This window comes from Trichomycterus rosablanca, chromosome 16 (assembly GCF_030014385.1).
Source record: "Trichomycterus rosablanca isolate fTriRos1 chromosome 16, fTriRos1.hap1, whole genome shotgun sequence".
NCBI lineage: Eukaryota > Metazoa > Chordata > Actinopteri > Siluriformes > Trichomycteridae > Trichomycterus > Trichomycterus rosablanca.
This window is the reverse complement of record NC_086003.1, coordinates 21,989,160-22,010,391: the sequence shown is the minus strand read 5'-3', so window position 1 is coordinate 22,010,391 and position 21,232 is coordinate 21,989,160. Positions and strand designations below refer to the sequence as shown.

At 40.6% G+C, this 21,232-nt stretch overlaps 1 protein-coding gene across 2 annotated transcripts in view; it reads left to right on the top strand.

Moving 5' to 3' along the window:
• Nucleotides 1-5,410, top strand: part of slc8a4a (solute carrier family 8 member 4a) — a 95,400-nt gene extending 89,990 nt beyond the window's left edge. For both annotated transcript variants that reach the window (XM_063010998.1, XM_063010999.1), the window contains 4 exons: nt 2,300-2,424; nt 2,887-2,986; nt 3,250-3,522; nt 5,016-5,410. In XM_063010998.1, the coding sequence (XP_062867068.1) occupies nt 2,300-2,424; nt 2,887-2,986; nt 3,250-3,522; nt 5,016-5,395 (878 nt within the window). In that variant the 3' untranslated portion in view covers nt 5,396-5,410. The remainder of the gene's footprint in view (nt 1-2,299; nt 2,425-2,886; nt 2,987-3,249; nt 3,523-5,015) is intronic.
• The last annotated feature ends 15,822 nt before the right edge of the window (nt 5,411-21,232 follow it).

Here is a 21,232-nt window from a genome sequence, read left to right as displayed (position 1 = left end):
AGCACTGCAGTGACACTGACATGGTGGTGTTGTGTTAGTGTGTGTTGTGCTGGTATGAGTGGATCAGACACAGCAGCGCTGCTAGAGTTTTTAAATACTGTGTCCACTCACTGTCCACTCTATTAGACACTCCTACCTAGTTGGTTCACCTTGTAAATGTAAAGTCAGAGATGATCACTCATCTATTGCTGCTGTTCGAGTTGGTCATCATCTAGACCGTCATCAGTGGTCACAGGACGCTGCCCACAGGGCGCTGTTGGCTGGATATATTTTTGGTTGGTGGACTATTCTCAGTCCAGCAGGGACAGTGAGGTGTTTAAAAACTCCATCAGCATTGCTGTGTCTTATCCACTCATACCAGCACAACACACACTAACACACCACCACCATGTCAGTGTCACTGCAGTGCTGAGAATGATCCACCACCCAAATAATACCTGCTCTGTGGTGGTCCTGACCACTGAAGAACAGCATGAAAGGGGGTTAACAAATCATGCAGAGAAACAGATGACTACAGTCAGTAATTGTAGAACTACAAAATGCTTCTATATGGTAAGTGGAGCTGTTAAAATGGACAGTGAGTGTAGAAACAAGGAGGTGGTTTTAATGTTATGGCTGATCGGTGTATATAGGGTTATAATAATGATATGGTTGTTAATATGCATGTACATTGTATGTTAACTGTTACATATAAATTAAGGTAATATGTGGTATGTACTGTGGTTGTAAGTAAATAAATGGCTGCTGAAGAAATGAACATTGAAGTAAGTAAATAACAATCCATTCGGGATAGGCAGTAATGAGTCTCACATGTAGCCATGTTGGATCTGTATCTCTGGGCCACTTTTGCATATTAATTACACACTTAGTGCTCTAAATGCATCTTCTTTACCAGTGAATTTGCCAAGCTATTAGGACCCTGTTAACTATGTTTCTAATGACATTAAATTTTTTAAACCTTTACTCTTCCTTATTAAATGCTAATTAATATGCAGAAAAGCATAAATTTGTAATGTACCTAGAGTGGATTCAGGGTGTGTTCAGCCCCCTTGACTTTTTGCACACATTATTGTGTCGTGGACTTGATTATAAATGAATGTAAATGCCATTTTTGCTCATCAGTCTATGCTTAATCACTTATAATGAGAAAGTGAAAACTTAATTAGAAAATTAAAAACTAAAGGTGCTGGCCTGGCACAGTGGGGTAAATTTGCTAGTTCACTAGTTCAAATGTGCACGTACACATATGATTGGCTGTGTCTGAGGGTGGACAGGTTGAAGGGAATCCTCATTACTGCTGCAATTGCAGACTTTGCTGGGTAGAAATGGAATAATGGAAAGTAGTGTGTGACGCTTTGTACACAATACTTATATCTGTGTAATATACACCAATCAGCCATAACATTAAAACCACCTCCTTGTTTCTACACTCTGTCCATTTTATCAGCTCCACTTACCATATAGAAGCACTTTGTAGTTCTACAATTACTGACTGTAGTCCATCTGTTTCTCTGCATGCTTTGTTAGCCCCCTTTCATGCTGTTCCTCAATGGTCAGGACTCTCCCAGGACCACTACAGAGTAGGTATTATTTAGGTGGTGGATCATTCTCAGCACTGTAGTGACACTGACATGGTGGTGGTGTGTTAGTGTGTGTTGTGCTGGTATGAGTGGATCAGACACAGCAGCACTGATGGAGTTTTTAAACACCTCACTGTCACTGCTGGACTGAGAAAAATCCACCAACCAAAAACATACTGCCAACAGCGCCCCGTAGGCAGCGTCCTGTGACCACTGATGAAGGTCTAGAAGATGACCAACTCAAACAGCAGCAATAGATGAGCGATCGTCTCTGACTTTACATCTACAAGGTGCACCAACCAGGAGTGTCTAATAGAGTGGACAGTGAGTGGACACAGTATTTAAAAACTCCATCAGCATTGCTGTGTCTTATCCACTCATACCAGCACAACACACACTAACACACCACCACCATGTCAGTGTCACTGCAGTGCTGAGAATCATCCACCACCTAAATAATACCTGCTCTTTGGGGGTCCTGACCATTGAAGAACAGGGTGAAAGCAGGCTAAAAAAGTATTTAGAGAAACAGATGGACTACAGTCAGTAATTGTAGAACTACAAAGTGCTTCTACATGGTAAGTGGAGCTGATAAAATGGACAGTGAGTGTAGAAACAAGTAGGTGGTTTTAATGTTATGGCTGATCAGTGTATATCTTATCCAAAAAGCTCTGATTATATTCCTGACCTAAATTTAAACAAATTGTCTTTGCCAACAGGAGATTCCAATGATAACAAGCCAGCAGTTGTGGTTGAAGAGGAAGAGGTAGCTAAGATGGGTTGCCCGAGTTTGGGAGAGCACACCAAGCTGGAGGTTGTGATCGAGGAATCTTATGAATTCAAGGTAACTTCAGAAAACTGGACTGTTTTTATGTTTGCAGGATAATGCAGTATGTATGACCCTGGATTTCACCCACGAGCAAGGGTAGAGCTGACCTCCAAGGTCACTTTCATTACTTGTGCAGGTATCAAATACCCACTCACTCACCCCAGGCGTGGGAGCTGATAGGATTTAGAACAGCTGTGAAACAGGCACCTCGTAGATTCCTTTACAAGCCTCACAAACAAAGACGAACTAGCGATAGCTGACCGGATGACAATGGACATAACGGAATGGGTTTCATTTCAGAGTCATGCTGCTTCACAACTCTAAAATTAATTTAACTGTGACCTGTCTTTGCCCAGGCTTTTTTGAGACGGGTAGATTAGTCATTTATGCTGCTCAGTGTCACATTGCAGAGGAAATGAGTTTCTGCTCATCTTCTGCTGTCTGTGGATGTGTGTGTCTGTGTGCATTTATATTCAGAACACAGTGGATAAGCTGATAAAGAAGACGAACCTTGCACTGGTGGTGGGTAGCAGTAGCTGGAGAGAACAGTTTGTCAGTGCTGTCACAGTCAGTGCGGGTCAGTGTTTTACCTGCATACACACACCGCTCATTTCCACTTTCCTGTTACCTTCATATTTTATTCATATACAAAAGAACCATCTGCTTCATTCTTTCACACACATCTGCTCATTACTCAATATAATTCATACATGTCAGTCCACTACCCACTTTCTTTTGTCCTGCATATGTTGGCATAAAGCATATCTTCCCAACCTCACACCTTATATCATTTCTCTTGCTAAGCGTTGCATAACCTGTCCTTACGGCTACCTCCTCCAGGTGATGACGATGAGGAGGAGAGCGGTGAAGAACGCTTGCCTTCCTGTTTTGATTACATCATGCACTTCCTGACGGTCTTCTGGAAGGTCCTGTTCGCCTTTGTTCCACCCACAGAGTACTGGAACGGCTGGGCTTGCTTCTTTGTGTCCATCTTGCTCATCGGCATGCTGACTGCCGTCACTGGAGACCTCGCCTCCCACTTCGGTTGCACCATCGGTTTGAAGGACTCGGTCACTGCGGTTGTGTTTGTCGCCCTCGGGACCTCAGTGCCTGGTTAGTATGTTTAGTATGTGTGCGTCCTAGGGTAAATATTAAAGTAGGGGTATAGAGCGCTCAGGTGGCGTAGCAGTAAAATGCACTAGCCCTAAGTTCGAGTCTCTGTGGAAGAAGGCTCTTTCTGGGAAATAAAGACTGGCAGGTGATAAGCAGCGTCTGCAGATTGGACACATGTAGTGATCTGGTTCTCTTTGATCATAATCAGGGATCGGAAATGACTAGAATTGGGAGACTAAGGGGAAAAAGACTGGTTAATCAGCAAATATAAATGTTTAGACTATAACTTCGATTGGTGTTATATCACTTGAAATTAAAACTTGGCTTTCAGTACCGGCATTTGGTTGGTGTTACTATGCAGCTAATGCTATCAGTGGCCAAAAGTCATAGGTGGGAAGGATTGTTTAGGGTTATATACACTGATCAGCCATAACAATAAAACCACCTATTTGTTTCTACACTCACTGTCCATTTTATCAGCTCCACTTACCATATAAAAGCACTTTGTAGTTCTACAATTACTGACTGTAGTCCATCTCTTTCTCTACATACTTATTTTACCCTGCGTTCACCCTGTTCTTTAATGGTCAGGACCCCCACAGGACCACCACAGAGCAGGTATTATTTAGGTGGTGGATCATTCTCAGCACTGCAGTAACTATGACATGGTGGTGGTGTGTTAGTATGTGTTGTGCTGCTGGAGTACCGTCTACTCACTGTCCACTCTATTAGACACTCCTACCTAGTTGGTCCACCTTGTAGATGTGAAGTCAGAGATGATCGGTCATCTATTGCTGCTGTTTGAGTTGGTCATCTTCTAGACCTTCATCATTGGTCACATGACGCTGCCTACGGGGCACGGTTGGCTGGATATTTTTGGTTGGTGGACTATTCTCAGTCCAACAGTGACAGTGAGGTGTTTAAAAACTCCATCAGCGCTGCTGTGTCTTATCCACTCATACCAGCACAACACACACTAACACACCACCACCATGTCAGTGTCACTGCAGTGCTGAGAATGATCCACCACCCAAATAATACCTGCTCTGTAGTGGTCCTGGGAGAGTCCTGACCATTGAGGAACAGCATGAAAGGGGAATAACAAAGCATGCGGAGAAACAGATGGGCTACAGGCAGTAATTGTAGAACTACAACGTGATACTATATGGTAAGTGGAGCTGATAACATGGACAATGTGTGCAGAAACAAGGAGGTGGTTTTAATGTTATGGCTGATTGGGGTACACAGAATAAGGCAGTACTCTCCTCCAAGCGTGTTCATCTGTTTTGATGTTGCGTAAGCAGCCGTTCCATGAGATGGTGACTGGCTTTAAATGTCTCAAAGTGCAAAATGTGTTCATCAGTGAAGAAAAATGTCAACACATATTTAATTTAGTAACAATGACTTGCGAATTTGGGTCAGGTTGCGTTTTGTTTTGAATGATTAACTAAACAGTTCACTCATATCCGTGTTTGCTTCCATGTTCTTTCTAGACACCTTCGCCAGCAAAGTGGCTGCCATCCAGGACCAGTACGCTGATGCCTCCATTGGAAATGTAACGGGCAGCAACGCGGTAAACGTGTTCCTGGGCATCGGAGTGGCATGGACCATCGCCGCCATCTACTGGCATAGCAAGGGCCAGCAGTTTCACGTGCCACCTGGCTCGCTAGCCTTTAACGTCACGCTATTCACCATTCTAGCGCTGGTGTGTTTTGTCACACTGCTCTACCGCCGACGGGCTTCAGTCTCTGGAGCAGAACTTGGAGGGCCGCGGCCCATCAAGCTGCTCACCGTTCTGTTCTTGCTTTCTCTTTGGCTTATCTACATTCTGCTGTCCTCATTGGAGGCCTACTGCCATGTGCCTGGCTTCTAAAAGTTCAAAAGCAAAGAGAGGATAGAAGGAGAATAAAGACCTTCCTTCCTGTGCAACCACCTAATTATTCTTCATAATCTTGTGACATACTTTACCTATAAATTGTTTTGGTTGAGTGTTTACATTTGTTATTGCACATAATTAGTGTCTTCAGAATGGGACCAGTTCCTTCTTGCTCGCACCGAGGTGGATCTCTAGCTTGCTATGAGTAAGCAAGCATCGAGACTCTCTAAGAAACTAGAGGGAACTCAGACAATGCTCACTATATGGTTTACAATACTTGGAGTGTGCCAGCAATGCACACTCTTCTTCTTTTGATCTGACCATGTGAAAATGAGCCATGAAAGAAAGCCCTTCATCTTTTTTCTTTACCAGGCAGTTTTCCATTCTGCACATCATGCTCCCCATTAATCAACTCACTGATGTGGAGTGTGGATGCTGCACCTTATAGCTTCCATACTGATAAGAGCAGAATATTCCAGACTTCATATCCTTCTCCTGCCCAGCCTGCATCTTTTTTTTTTTTCTTTTTGGGCAAAAAGGGCACAAACGAGCCTTAACAAGGACACTGCCTATCACCTAACACCTCCTTCAGCTTCTAAATCTTTTCCTATATCTGCTCTTTTACAATGTCATGTGCTTGTCTCGTGCCAGTTTTGGAGAAGTTATTATATTTGAGATTGTTATTTTATTTATTGCTGGGATGTGAATTAAATCCAGACGTGTGTTTGGTAGGCAGTGCTGCTGAGTGTCACAAAACTTGCCCAACTAGCATGGCACAGAAGACCAAAAACAACGTAAAGATTAAAAAAAAATGTTATAGATGTATATTAATTAGATGATAATATTTATTATCCTTGCTTGTATATTACATGTTCAGGTGTATGTGTGTAAGACGATGTTCTAGAGTGAATATTGGATATTGAGGGGAATGAAAAGTTCAGGATGCTCTTTCCGTTTTAAATGGTTGATTGTTCAAAGTGGTGTAAGTCGCATCGTTTTAATGTGAATGAAAGTCAAGCATGTTTACAACTGCACCCTGCCCCTACATATCCACACAAGTACACAAATACAAACAAACACTAGTCTAATTTTAAACACTAGTTCTTTTACTCTTGCAGCCCAATCTCTAGAGCATTCACGTGCTGCCATGAATGCATAGAATAGGTCAAATCAAATCAGTACTCTGTATCTGTGTCAGGGTCAATACTATAAAACAATCAGGACTTTTCCATCTGTTTAATTTGAAACACATATCACATATCATCCATAGCTGTATCTAGATCACTATTTGTCAGTATTTACTGGCTGAGTTTATGCTGTGAACATGTTTGATGTAGACTGAAGCGGTGCAGTTATAGACAAGACTTCTCAAAGCACACCAGCATCTCACCAACCATCTCAGAGGCAGCTCATATATAATGAGGATGTCAGTATTATATTATTATTAATATTACCAGCTACTAAAATATTTAATATTAGAATCATGTTGAAAGAGGTACATTTCTTTGTTAGGAATGTACATGCAGACCACCATATACACCGATCGGGCATAACATTAAAACCACCTCCTTGTTTCTACACACACTGTCCATTTTATTGGCTTCACTTACCATATAGAAGCACTTTGTTGTTCCACTGTAGTCCATCTGTTTCTCTGCATGCTTTGTTAGCCCCCTTTCATGCCCCCTGTTCTTCAATGGTCGGGACTTTCCCAGGACCCCCACAGAGCAGGTATTATTTGGGTGGTGCAGTGACACTGACGTGGTGGTGGTGTGTTAGTGTGTGTTGTGCTGGTATTAGTGGATAAGACACAGCAGCACTGATGGAGTTTTTAAACACCTCACTGTCACTGCTGGACTGAGAATAGTCCACCAACCAAAAATATCCAGCCAACAGCGCTGCGTAGGCAGCATCCTGTGACCACTGATGCAGGTCTAGAAGATGGAGCTGATCAAATGGACAGTGAGTGTAGAAAGAAGGAGGTGGTTTTAATGTTATGGCTGATCAGTGTATATAACAATATGCACTAATTGAGTTATAGTATATATGTAGCTTGACAGCTTCATTGCTTCCATAGTAAAAGCGATCTGACTTTGACAGATTCAAATGACTTTAAACTGTACTTAAGCACATTGCGATTCCGGATATGAAGAACCTTTAGCTGCTGTATTAGATTGGAATTTATAACTTTGAAACATGGAGCTGTAGTCTTCACCCCATTAATCCAGCTTTATTTATCATCAACAGAGCACCGGCTGCTGCAGATAGCATCACCACTGGTTCATTTTTGTCTCGTGTGCATGTTTAATGCATTTTTGATTGAATTTCAATTGAATTTATTTTTGCACACTCTAATCAGTTACTTCCATCTGTTCCTTAACTAATGAGACTTGGTCCAGTTCCAGTCACCACCCAGAAGATGCTTACATAGATCAACACACACATACACACACACTTTTTCATTATTTTAGTGCTTTGTTAAGCGTCATCGTGATTTCTTCATAAAATGCACTGTTTACTTAGCAGGACTGTTTGTCAGCTTTCCTTAGTTGTTGGTTCCCCCTGTTCTCCTGGTATTTTTTGCATTTAATATAGAACAATAGGCAACCTACGTGCAGAAAACGTACATGTGTTTTTTTGGCTGTAAATGGATGCACATACCTAAATTTTGGTTACGGCCTTGAATGAATTTGCAGAAATTGCAGGTGGCGCAGCGGGATATTCTTAACTCCTCTGTTTGAAACTTGGCGTTGCCACCTTTCGGCTGGGCGCCATCTAGCGGGCATAATTGGCAGTGCCTGCAGCAGACACGTTTCTGCTAGGGCGGGATGGCCGGACTATGTGGGTGGGGTCTTTAAAATGCTGTGTAAGGACCCTGATTAGCATATAGAGAGGCGCCTGTGCAGAGTGAATAGGTGAAAAAGGGTTCCGCTGAGGGCTGCACGCGGGTCGGAGGAGGCGTGAGCAGCAATATACCCACCTCGACTGCAATCAGGGATCCCCCAGCAGCAGAAGACAAATTGACCATGCTAAATTGGGAGAAGATGCATAAATAAAATAGGAAACAAAGCAAGAATGTGAATCCATTGGATAAAAAACATACAACATACATTCTGCTTTGATTCATTCACTCCTGAAAGAGTTGTCACATATAATGTGAGGTTTAACTGATTTCACACAAAAAAGATTTCCTGGAGTGTACATACACTGCCCGGCCAAATAAAGTTGCACTCTAATATTTCACAAAATTTTATTATTTTTAGCTTTGATGGTTCCTCACGTTCGTTGCGGCATTGTTTTGAACATCACAACATTTATGTCCTGTATCCTTATATAGTGACATTGCATTCTCCAAGTAAAGTATGAATCAATTAGGACTATTAATTATTCAATGCAAACTTTATTTGTTCTCAGCATTCCAAATTTCTTTTAACTTCAGAATCACTTAGATGTCAGAGAATTGGTTGTATTGGCAGGCGTGGTGAGACAATTATTGTCTGAGACATTTGGGATTTTATTTCTCTAATGTTGCTGATTCACATTCACCACATGTTAGTGCAGGCAAACATACCCAATCCAAACAGCAGTTTAAGTGTTTCCTGCTGCTGCTTTTCTGTCCTGATATTTTAAACCACAAGCTTCAGTTGTTGTTTTATGCTGTAATGTATCATCACTTCTTCACACATGAGACAGCTTGGTAATTACCTAAAAACCAGGGGTGTAACAAAGTCTCCATACAATATTATTTGATTTACGATACTTCACAGAGTTCACAATCAGATTTTCTCATAACTCAGTTCAGCTAAATGTGAATGAATGATGAAAAATGCTGACTTTTTTTCCAAAGCAGAAACAATTCAAGCCAGTATCGAGTTTGGTTCTCTGTAAACAATGGTGAACAAAACAGAAACAATAAAAGAGCATTAAGACATTAAAATAAGTTTAGATATAAATATAGACGTGCAGGATTTGGAGCTTTGGTAGAGATTTCTTGTTTCTTTAGTTTATCCTATTGTTTGGAGAAAACCTGCAGTGCCAGTGTGTCTGTGTAAGATTTTACGCAGCGTCCCAATACAATTGTTTTATCCTCTTGAGGGCACTATTTGGAACAGAGCCTTAATAAGTGTGTTTTTACATTGGGATGCATGGCATGGCACTATCAAAATTAATACAAATACTATGGTTAACTACCCACATAGATGAAATAGGGATAATGTGGAATTGATTAGCACTAAATATTTTTTTATTCTTATTCCCTTGATTAAAGGCTGCTGCTGCAAAGTTGGAAGCACATAGTACCCTATATATAATTTTTTTAATTATTTTGTTTATGCATTTTCTCCTATTTTTCTTTCTTTTTAGCGCGTCCAATTGCCCGATTGCATCATGCTTCTTCTCCACCAATGCCGATCCCCGCTTTGATTGAGGAGACTGAAGCTAACCCACGCCCCCTCCGACACGTGGGCAGCAGCAACTGATGGTTGATGATGAGAAGCCCTGGTTTGCAATCTATTTTCCAGTTCACAGCACAGATTTTCTTTATGGGGTTAAGGTCAGAGCCCTGTGGAGTTTCTTTAAACTCGTCAAACTATGTCTTTTTGGACCTTGGTTTGAGCACTGTGGGCAGTCATGCTGGAACAGAAAATTGTCTCTCAAATACTGTTGCCAGTGGGGCGAAAAAGTGGGGCGGAAACACCCAAACCCGAAGTAATTTGGAGGGTTAATCACATACAGTGTATCACAAAAGTGAGTACACCCCTCACATTTCTGCAAATATTTCATTATATCTTTTCATGGGACAACACTATAGACATGAAACTTGGATATAACTTAGAGTAGTCAGTGTACAGCTTGTATAGCAGTGTAGATTTACTGTCTTCTGAAAATAACTCAACACACAGCCATTAATGTCTAAATAGCTGGCAACATAAGTGAGTACACCCCACAGTGAACATGTCCAAATTGTGCCCAAATGTGTCGTTGTCCCTCCCTGGTGTCATGTGTCAAGGTCCCAGGTGTAAATGGGGAGCAGGGCTGTTAAATTTGGTGTTTTGGGTACAATTCTCTCATACTGGCCACTGGATATTCAACATGGCACCTCATGGCAAAGAACTCTCTGAGGATGTGAGAAATAGAATTGTTGCTCTCCACAAAGATGGCCTGGGCTATAAGAAGATTGCTAACACCCTGAAACTGAGCTACAGCATGGTGGCCAAGGTCATACAGCGGTTTTCCAGGACAGGTTCCATTTGGAACAGGCTTCGCCAGGGTCGACCAAAGAAGTTGAGTCCAGGTGTTCGGCGTCATATCCAGAGGTTGGCTTTAAAAAATAGACACATGAGTGCTGCCAGCATTGCTGCAGAGGTTGAAGACGTGGGAGGTCAGCCTGTCAGTGCTCAGACCATACGCCGCACACTGCATCAACTCGGTCTGCATGGTCGTCATCCCAGAAGGAAGCTGACGCACAAGAAAGCCCGCAAACAGTTTGCTAAAGACAAGCTGTCCAAGAACATGGATTACTGGAATGCCCTGTGGTCTGACGAGACCAAGATAAACTTGTTTGGCTCAGATGGTGTCCAGCATGTGTGGCGGCACCCTGGTGAGAAGTATCAAGACAACTGTATCTTGCCTACAGTCAAGCATGGTGGTGGTAGCATCATGGTCTTGGGCTGCATGAGTGTTGTTGGCACTGGGGAGCTGCAGTTCATTGAGGGAAACATGAATTCCAACATGTACTGTGACATTCTGAAACAGAGCATGATCCCCTCCCTTCGAAAACTGGGCCTCATGGCAGTTTTCCAACAGGATAACGACCCCAAACACAACCTCCAAGATGACAACTGCCTTGCTGAGGAAGCTGAAGGTAAAGGTGATGGACTAAACCCAATTGAGCACCTGTGGCACATCCTCAAGTGGAAGGTGGAGAAGTTCAAGGTGTCTAACATCCACCAGCTCCGTGATGTCATCATGGAGGAGTGGAAGAGGATTCCAGTAGCAACCTGTGCAGCTCTGGTGAACTCCATGCCCAGGAGGGTTAAGGCAGTGCTGGATAATAATGGTGGTCACACAAAATATTGACACTTTGGGCACAATTTGGACATGTTCACTGTGGGGTGTACTCACTTATGTTGCCAGCTATTTAGACATTAATGGCTGTGTGTTGAGTTATTTTCAGAAGACAGTAAATCTACACTGCTATACAAGCTGTACACTGACTACTCTAAGTTATATCCAAGTTTCATGTCTATAGTGTTGCCCCATGAAAAGATATAATGAAATATTTGCAGAAATGTGAGGGGTGTACTCACTTTTGTGATACACTGTATATAGTGATAGCCATATAGTGTGATTAAGTGCAACCAGTGTACCAGTGAATTACTGGTATCTTTTCAGAATTAATGAAATGTGTATAGAGAAAAAAATAGAAAATTCATTTTTATTGCCAGTGGTATTGCCAATGTAGACGACCACCCGCTGAAATTAAGTGGTGTTTGTCAGCTGTTGGCAAAACTATTTTATACAAGAGCCAGTTTACATTTTTAATATCCTTTACAACCTTTTGTTTTTACATAATACCAGGCTGACTGACTAGATAAGTGCACAGAGTGAATATTTTAATGCTTCTTGTTGCTAGGCGACATCTCAATTGTCTTTCTGTCCGTGTTGCGTGGTGTCAGTGCGCTGCGGTGGGCACGTAGCAGAACATCAACAAGTCCCAACGTTCCTTTGAAAAGCTGTGTCTCGCAAAATTTGAATTACAGTATTAGAGGTTTATTTGAAAAGAAGATTTTGAGGTGGCAGAGCATTTAGGGGGAATCGCAGGAAGTTTTAATCTCAATTGTATCATTCTTGTGTGCTGAAGCAGCTTTTCTAATGGAATAATTAGAACATAGATTGCAAAAAAGGATTCCAGATCAGCATTTTTATTGGTATGGGACTGAAGCTAATGATTGATTTGAATAAAGAATAGCCAGCACAGCTTAAGCAAAGCACTACAGGAATGGCAGCAGTGGAGTGCTAATCTGCTTTTTAAAATTTTTGGCTGTAAAACGATACAGTTTTGGGCTGAGTTGATGATACAATTTGCAATTTTAAGAATCTACTATTAAAATATGTGTTTTTACCTGGTGGAAATGAGTTTCTTCATAGCAAACATTATCACACAAATATAATCACACAAAACTGGTCAGCTCTGTTAATTTAAGGATGAACAAAAAATGCACCATATCAGAAACTGAAAAAATAGGATCCCTACAATTTATCGGAACTAAAGGGCTACAAGGGGTTTCAGCCACCATTCATCCACGGCATGCCCATTAACTACACATACACTGATCAGCCATAACATTAAAACCACCTCCTTGTTTCTACACTTACTGTCCATTTTATCAGCTCCACTTACCATATAGAAGCACTTTGTAGTTCTACAATTACTGACTGTAGTCCATCTGTTTCTTCACATACTTTTCTTTTAGCCTGCTTTCACCCTGTTCTTCAATGGTCAGGACCACCACAGAGCAGGTATTATTTAGGTGGTGGATCATTCTCAGCACTGCAGTGACACTGACATGGTGGTGGTGTGTTAGTGTGTGTTGTGCTGGTATGAGTAATAATACCTGCTCTGTGGTGCACCCAAATAATACCTGCTCTGTGGTGGTCCTGGGAGAGTCCTGACCATTGAAGAACAGCATGAAAGGGGGCTAACAAAGCATGCAGAGAAACAGATGGACTACAGTCAGTAATTGTAGAACTACAAAGTGCTTCTATATGGTAAGTGGAGCTGATAAAATGGATAATGTGTTTAGAAACAAGGGGGTGGTTTTAATGTTATGGCTGATCAGTGTGTATTATAATTGATCCCACGTGCAAATTAGCCCTATTCATTTAAAATCTTGATAAGGTAGGACCTGAGCATCTCTTAGAGCACAAACAATCGTCTTTTAAATTATTCAGAAGGATCTTGTTTTATACACCATTTCCTTTAAACTAAAGCCATGTTTTTTAATGCCACAGTAGATCAAGCACAAGCAATTTTCATTTGGAGCAGTATGTTTATTGCCAAAATATTTTTTCAGCCCCATACATGCATTTGCCAACAAGCACAATAATCCTGTCATACACACATATAAATCCTGTGTATAAAGGGATGGGTGTCTTCCTTTCTTGCATGCTCGTCTCATTGCTGTGCGTCAGTTTGCTAACGTATGCTGTTTATATCTCAGTCGGTCTGTCACACGTACTGTTGTGATCTTCCAATCTAAAGCATGTCTTTTCTACGTGTGTGAGTGTGTTTTTGTCTTTTGAATGTGTCTTTAAGCACAAAACTGAAAAATTTGCAAATACTGACAAAGAAATTACTGAAATGTAATGGTTTTGTTTTTTTTGTGTTTGTTTTTAGGTATTTCCATTTGATAAATAACTGCTGTATGACGCTTTGTTTTCTAAATGCAAAGTATTTTTAACAAAGTATTGGTTAAACAAATTAAAATGGAACCCTACAGGCATTGCTACTATCACAAATGATCGATTTATGTTAATTAACGCTGTAATTAAGTGTATGTGTGCGCAAGAATGGTGTGAATTGACGTCAACTTACTGAAACTATTCTGTAAAAGTGAATGAAGAATGAGTCTCTGTAGTCATAATAATTGGTTTCTTATTAATTGAAGACTACATTAAAGTTAAAATTGTATATTATTCAGTCACTGCTGGTTTTGCATTGTTGTCTTTTAAGCAGTTGAGGGCTGCTGAGTGGTGCAACACAAAAGTGTTCATACTGGCACATGATTCAATCAAGGTTCAATTTCTTACAAAGTCATAGCTACCAGTGGCCACAAATATAAAGAAAAATAATTGTCCGTGCTCTTTGGGTGGGTATGATGTTATTTTGTCATATTCGTTTCACATTTACACATTGGCAGCGGGGTGGCACGGTGGCTAAGTGGGTAGCACTGTCACCTCAGAGCAAGAAGGTCCTGGGTTCGATCCCTTGGTGGGGCGGTCCAGGTACTTTCTGTGTGGAGTTCGCATGTTCTTCCTGTGTCTGCGTGGGTTTACTCCGGGTGCTCTGGTTTCCTCCCATAGTCCAAAGGCATGCAAGTGAGGTTAACTGGAGATACAAAATTGTCCATGACTGTGTTTGAAATAACCTTGTGAACTGATGATCTTTGTGTAATGAGTAAAACAAGTGTAAAACATGACGTTAAAATCCTAATAAACAAACAAACAAACATCGGCAGCAAATGTGGTTAAAATACTGGACTAGTTATCAAGCCCCACCACCACCACGTTGCAACTGTTCGGCCTCTAAGCAAGGCCCTTGACCCTTAATTGCTTGTTTTGTAAGAAGTCACAATTGCAGGTTGTTTTAAATACAAGCATCTGCTAAATGCTGTATATGTCATGGCCTGGCTTGTTGAGGCTTCGGTTTAGGGGGTTTTTAAACAGTGAGGATCAGTTTCTAACCGCCATGTCCATGTCCTCATTTGAGGTCACCGACAAACTAGGTCAAAATTCAGTCATATTAAACTTTGAGCATTACAAAGCCTAAAAGCCATTTCTCACAACTGGGCTCTCGATTTGGCACAATTTAGCTTCCCAAATACTACGCTTATTCAAATGACTGTTATTTCAAAGAGTTCCAGGTTGGGCAATGTTTTTATACATCAGACTAATTTAAATGCACATGTAATGGGTATACTGGCAGACCAAAAGTCCCCTAGGTGTGTGAGTAAGGGAATGCGTAAGTGTAAAATTCCTTGTGATGGATTGGTGCCCTGTCCAGGGTGTATTCCTGCCATGTGCCCAGTGTTTCTGGGTGTCGTTGGACCCTTTATGACCCTTACCAGGACAAATGCAATTAGTGAAATGATTTAACAGAACAATAATTAGCATATAAAATAATGTAGACGACTGTGCATATGCTGGAGGTGTTACAATAAAGCAATAAGCCACGAGAGGCCGTGCGTTACTGTGATTTTAGCACAGGGATGACGTCCTAAAACTTCTTTCCCCGTGCTAAAATCATAGCAGTAACGCACGGTCTCGAGTGGCTTATTGCTTTTATAAAACGGCGGTCAACATAAAATACAATAAATACAACAATGTTTAATTCATGACTGTATTTATTTTGTATAAACTTACAATAAAGCATTCTTCCGCGACGCCAGGTAGTTCGATTAACAGTGTTGCTAGGCAACATGAGGGTGAAAATAACATTAACTTTTTCTTTTCAGTGGCGTATTAATATGGAATGATGTGAGGTGGTCCTAGGTGTGCGTTTATCGGGGATTTTACAACGGCTTCGAACGCAGCTCAGCCAATCAGATTTTAGGACCGGAACTATCCGTTTTATAAGAACAAATATACAGTATCTCAGTGCGACCAGACTTGAATGCATGTGTGAAACCACCCAAATTAAAATCGAACCTATTGATTGATTTTACAATATGTTTTGGGTACTACAAGGCACAAACCTTTCTGATTGTCCCAGCATGTTCAAACACATGAGTAAAACAACAGAAGGTTTTGTAAACTTTATCCAAATATGTTAATCCTGTAGACATTATGTTCTTTATAAAAGCAGCTTCATGTTTTAAAAGATGTTATTACCACTTTAGACCAAACTTGTGCTTGACAGATGGCTGTCGTACCTGATCACATTTCTCCATGGACCTCATTAGAGAGAGTGATGATGCTTTAAAGTGTGAAACATAAGTTTAAATAGCACACAATAAAAAAAACAAATCAGAGATCTTTAGAACTGCGCTAATTAGATCAGAAAAAAAAGGCATAAGCAAATAGACGACGGTGAGAATGTGAGATGTAAAACTGATGAAACGTGCTCTCTTCTTTATTGCCAAAGTGGCACTGTTGAGAAAAACACAGCCTGGAGCTGCAGTCACAGGGAGCAATTTACTGCACTGGAATAATGTTTAATATTGATACCATTATGAGGCAATCTCCTGTACCGGTGGCATCAGGATACCTAAATGAGATTTATGGAATTCAAAGCAAAGCAGTAACAAACAAAAGGCGAAGACATAACTTTTCACTTTCTAAAACTAACAGCGTAACAAGTGTGTTTATAGTACAGCTGGGCGGTTCCTGAATCACCCGCGTTAATGATTCGAATCTTCGTACTGAATCAGATATCACGAGTCCAAGGTCTCAGTTAACCCGAATCCTGTAAGTCCTCTGATTGGCTGCTGCTAAGTACACGAGGCGAGTGAGTAGACTTACCACAAACACCGCGGACTGTGATTTGGCCGAACCGTCTTCACTCCAGTCCGTGAATCTAAGTAATAAGTAAAATTTTCCAATAAACAAGCGGTTAAACACACTGGTGTTTGTTATGTGGCTGATTTTATGTACATGCTATTATTATTATTATCAGTAGTAGTGGTATAGATTAGTAATGCAGCATATTTTCTTGTAAGCAAAACAACAACAAAATAGTACGTATCATAGCCCTTCCCCATGGTAATTTATTGACTGTTTGTTTTGGTGCCACTGTGGCTGCCTGACTGGGTCATGTTACCATGGCAATTTGTTTTTGACCATCCCCCTTGAACCCTTGATCCATTGATATACCCATCTGATTGGTAGGCTAGTCCACCCCCCTCTCCCCCTCCTTGTCCCTATCCCCCCTGAGCAAGATTCCACTTAAAAAAAGTGTCAACTTGTGTGAGGTGCCAAGAGAATTAGAAGAGAAGGATTTATTTACAGATGAGTGCACAAGTGATATTTGGATGCATTTTCATGCATTAAATCAATCGCAATCAAGATGTCAGTACAAGTGACTCAAGTGATCACATTACTGAGTGACTCAGATTAACCCGAGTCCATAAAATGAACCAAATTTACCACCACTAGTTTACAGCGGTAAAAGAAAATGTATTTAAATACTTTTTGTTTTTGTTATTTGTTGCAGTGCATTTTTTTTTTTTAATTACACATGTATTTTGTACTTTGTACTTAGAAATATGAACAAAATATCTGTTTGTAATCACAAACCACATACTGATTTTTAGACATATTGATAGAAAAAAACAGTGCAGTAGACCCTTGACTTACGAATTTAATTGGTTTTGAAGGGCTGTTCTTAAGTCAAAATGTTCATTAGTTAAACCTGTTTTTCCCATAAGAAATAATGTAAATAGAGTTCATTCATGCCAGACCTCCCACCCCCCACACCTAATTTCTCTAATGTCTTAAATGGACTTTTTTGTTATAAATACAAGTATTTTTTCCCTTAAATCTTAAATTATAGAATAGATAATACTGTAATAAACAATAATAAACAACAATACACAGTAGTACTGTACTGTACATAAACACACATCACATTTCAGTACAGTACTGTACACCATAATACATTTCCTTCTTTTTATATAAATTGTATCTACCAGAAACAACAATAACTCTCATATTTCTCTATTATTTCCTTCTTTATTTCAATATTGTTGTATTTTGTAGGTGTGATTGCACGAAAGAAAGAATACTTTACTCAGTGACTTCCTTCTTCTCTCACACTCACTGTCCCCGCTGTCTGATACACAGTGACAGCTACTGGCAGGAGTAATTATACATCAACAAATAATAATAGATTTATTCATTTTCTTACCACTGCACTTCCTCTGCACATTCTTTGGGGACATTTTAATATTGAATTTTACAAAATATAAAGAAAACACCAGAAAAACACCGTCTGCTGTCCGAATGTTCGCTCACTGTATATATATACGTATATATATATAGAGAGAGAGAGAGAGATGGTTGGAGTCAACTTGTTCGTGGTGTCATGTGTTTCACGAATTTCTGTTCGTAATCCGAAATTTGTTCGTACGTTTAGTTGAAAAAGATTGTTCGTAACCCAAAATGTTCGTATGGTAAACCGTTCATAACTCAAGGGTCGACTGTATTTATATACTACAAATTAATAACATTCATTCTTTTGTTTCAAAGTCTTTGTGGGCATTTACAGCTTTAACATTTCTATGATAAAAGTTAGGGGTTTTACCTATTCCTCTAAGCAAATTGTCTTACATTTAAAATAAGGATTGAAGTCAGGTGATTGGCTAAGTCATTCTCCTCTAATAAGTCCAGGTACATTGCTCTAGTCATATTTTCTTCTACAAAATATAACAGCCCATGATCATTTGCAGAGACACAGCCCCATATCATGATGTTCCCATCTCCACATTTTACTGGGTATGGTGTTCTTGGGATCACCACTGGGCAGATACATGGACAAAGAAATTGCAACTCTTTCATTATCTAAACATAACAAGTTGTGTTTTTGTCACAACAAGTTGAAAGAGTTTTATTTCAAGTATTATTTTGGTTTGTCTTAAAGCTGTGTGCAGTTTTTATTGGAACTGTTGTTTCTGCTGCATTCAGGCCATCCTGCAAACAAATGTCAGAAAAACTTATGGTCATATCACACTGGAGGATTTTGATTGGAAAACTTACTGCCATTGTCATAAAGTCTTTTCCCACTATCAGTCTTTTCCTCACAGGCATTGCAAGAAGCTATGGGGAAATCTTGACCTCAGTTCTAAAGCTGGTGTTCAGTAATATATAAAATGGAATGCAGGCTCTGTATGACAACCTTATTCTGCTGATCTGGTTAAGAAAACGTTTTTATATTACGTGGCTGTCTCTTACAATCTGCAGGATGTGAATTACACCTGCTGTTCTTGTTTTGCACAGTAACACACCCAGTCAAGCAAAGCCTCAGTAGTCTATACATTTCACGAAATTAATTATATCTATTTCCTTTCTTTCTGTAGTGGTGTTTCTGAACTTTTAACTCAAGAATCCAATTTTTTTGCCGCTCAGGTGGCGCAGCGATAAAAACACACGCTGAGCGGCCACATGAACAATGATTGGCCTGTTGTTCAGATGGGCGGGACTAAGCCGGTTGGGGTCTCTCTCTCTCATGACTGGTGCAATTACGTTCTCTGCTGGCTGATTGATGGCGCCTGCACAGAGATGAGAAAAGAGTGCTCTCAGGGTGTGTCTCCGTACACAACGCTGAGCTGCACTGCACTCGTCAAAGTGTAGGTGATAAGATGCATACGGCATGCTGCCCACGTGTCGGAGGGGGCGTGGGTTAGCTTCGTTCTCCTCAATCAGAGCGGGGATCGGCATTGATGGAGAGGAAGCATGACGCAATTGGGCAATTGGACGCGCTAAAAAGGGAGAAAAAGGGGAGAAATTCATAAAGAAAAATTAAAAAAAAGAATCCAAATATTTAAATACATATGTTAGTGTTTCCTAACAGAATTTCTATTTACTACATACTGTTATTGCAGAGTTTTTCATGTTCCAGTTTCCTTCCCACCTAAAACAAAAAACAAAGGTGTATTGGCAGCTTTAAGTTTCCTGTAAGAAAGAGAAAGTAAATCTATGAGTGTGTTGTGTGTTATGGATTGTCACTCTGTGTAGGTGTGTTACTGCATTGCATCCAGTGATTTTGAGGAAGTCGAACCCACCGCAACCATGACCAGGATAAAATGGTGGTATAACCTGAAAATAAAAGAAAGATACATTTCTAATTAGCTTTTTATGTAACAATTAAAGCCAAAACTTGACATACATGTAGTGATGTATTTTTTTTGTTAAAATAATATGCATTATGCATCCAGCAACTTAAAATTGGCAAAACCTTGAAATCGGCACCTTAACGCTTGACTGAAGCTTACTGCCAAGGAAAGGCAGGAGTAGAGGATTCTTACCCTCACATCACTCTCTAAGCCCATGGCAAAGTAAAGTTTGCTTGACTGTGGAGAATCACCCCCCTTCCAGTAGCTTCCATGTCATGGCAGACACGTCATGTGGTTCTTGGATTATATTTGATGATCTGAACAAATTCCCACCTAGCATAAGCTGTCAGGTTAGGTTTTCCTACTGAATTTGACAAGAGACCATTTTTCGACATACTTTTTAATAGATGCAGTCAAACTAGTCCTATACACACTGATCAGCCATAAAAAACCATAAAGCCTTAAAACCACCTCGTTGTTTCTACACTCACTGTACATTTTATCAGCTCCACTTACCGTATACAAGCACTTTATAATTCTACAATTACTGACTGTAGTCCATCTGTTTCTCTGCATGCTTTGTTAGCCCCCTTTCATGCTGTTCTTCAATGGTCAGGACTCTCCCAGGACCACTACAGAGCAGGTATTATTTAGGTGGTGGGTCATTCTCAGCACTGCAGTGACACTGACATGGTGGTGGTGTGTTAGTGTGTGTTGTGCTGGTATGAGTGGATCAGACACAGCAGCACTGCTGAAGTTTTTAACACCTCACTGTCACTGCTGGACTGAGAATAGTCCGCCAACCAAAAATTTCCAACAGCGCCCCATGGGCAGCGTTTTGTGACCACTGATGAAGGTCTAGAAGATGACCAACTCAAACAGCAGCAATAGATGAGCCATCGTCTCTGACTTTACATCTACAAGTTGGACCAACTAGGTGTTGGTGTGTCTAAAAGAGTGGACAGTGAGTGGACATGGTATTTAAAAACTCCAGCAGTGCTGCTGTGTCTGATCCACTCATACCAGCACAACACACACTAACACACCACCACCATGTCAGTGATGAGAATGATCCACCACCCAAATAATACCTGCTCTGTAGTGGTCCTGTGGGGGTCCTGACCATTGAAGAACAGGGTGAAAGCAGGTTTAAAAAGTATGTAGAGAAACAGATGGACTACAGTCAGCAATTGTAGAACTACAAAGTGCTTCTATATGGTAAGTGGGGCTGATAAAATGGACAGTGGGTGTAGAAACAAGGAGTACAACTTCCTACACCAGTTAA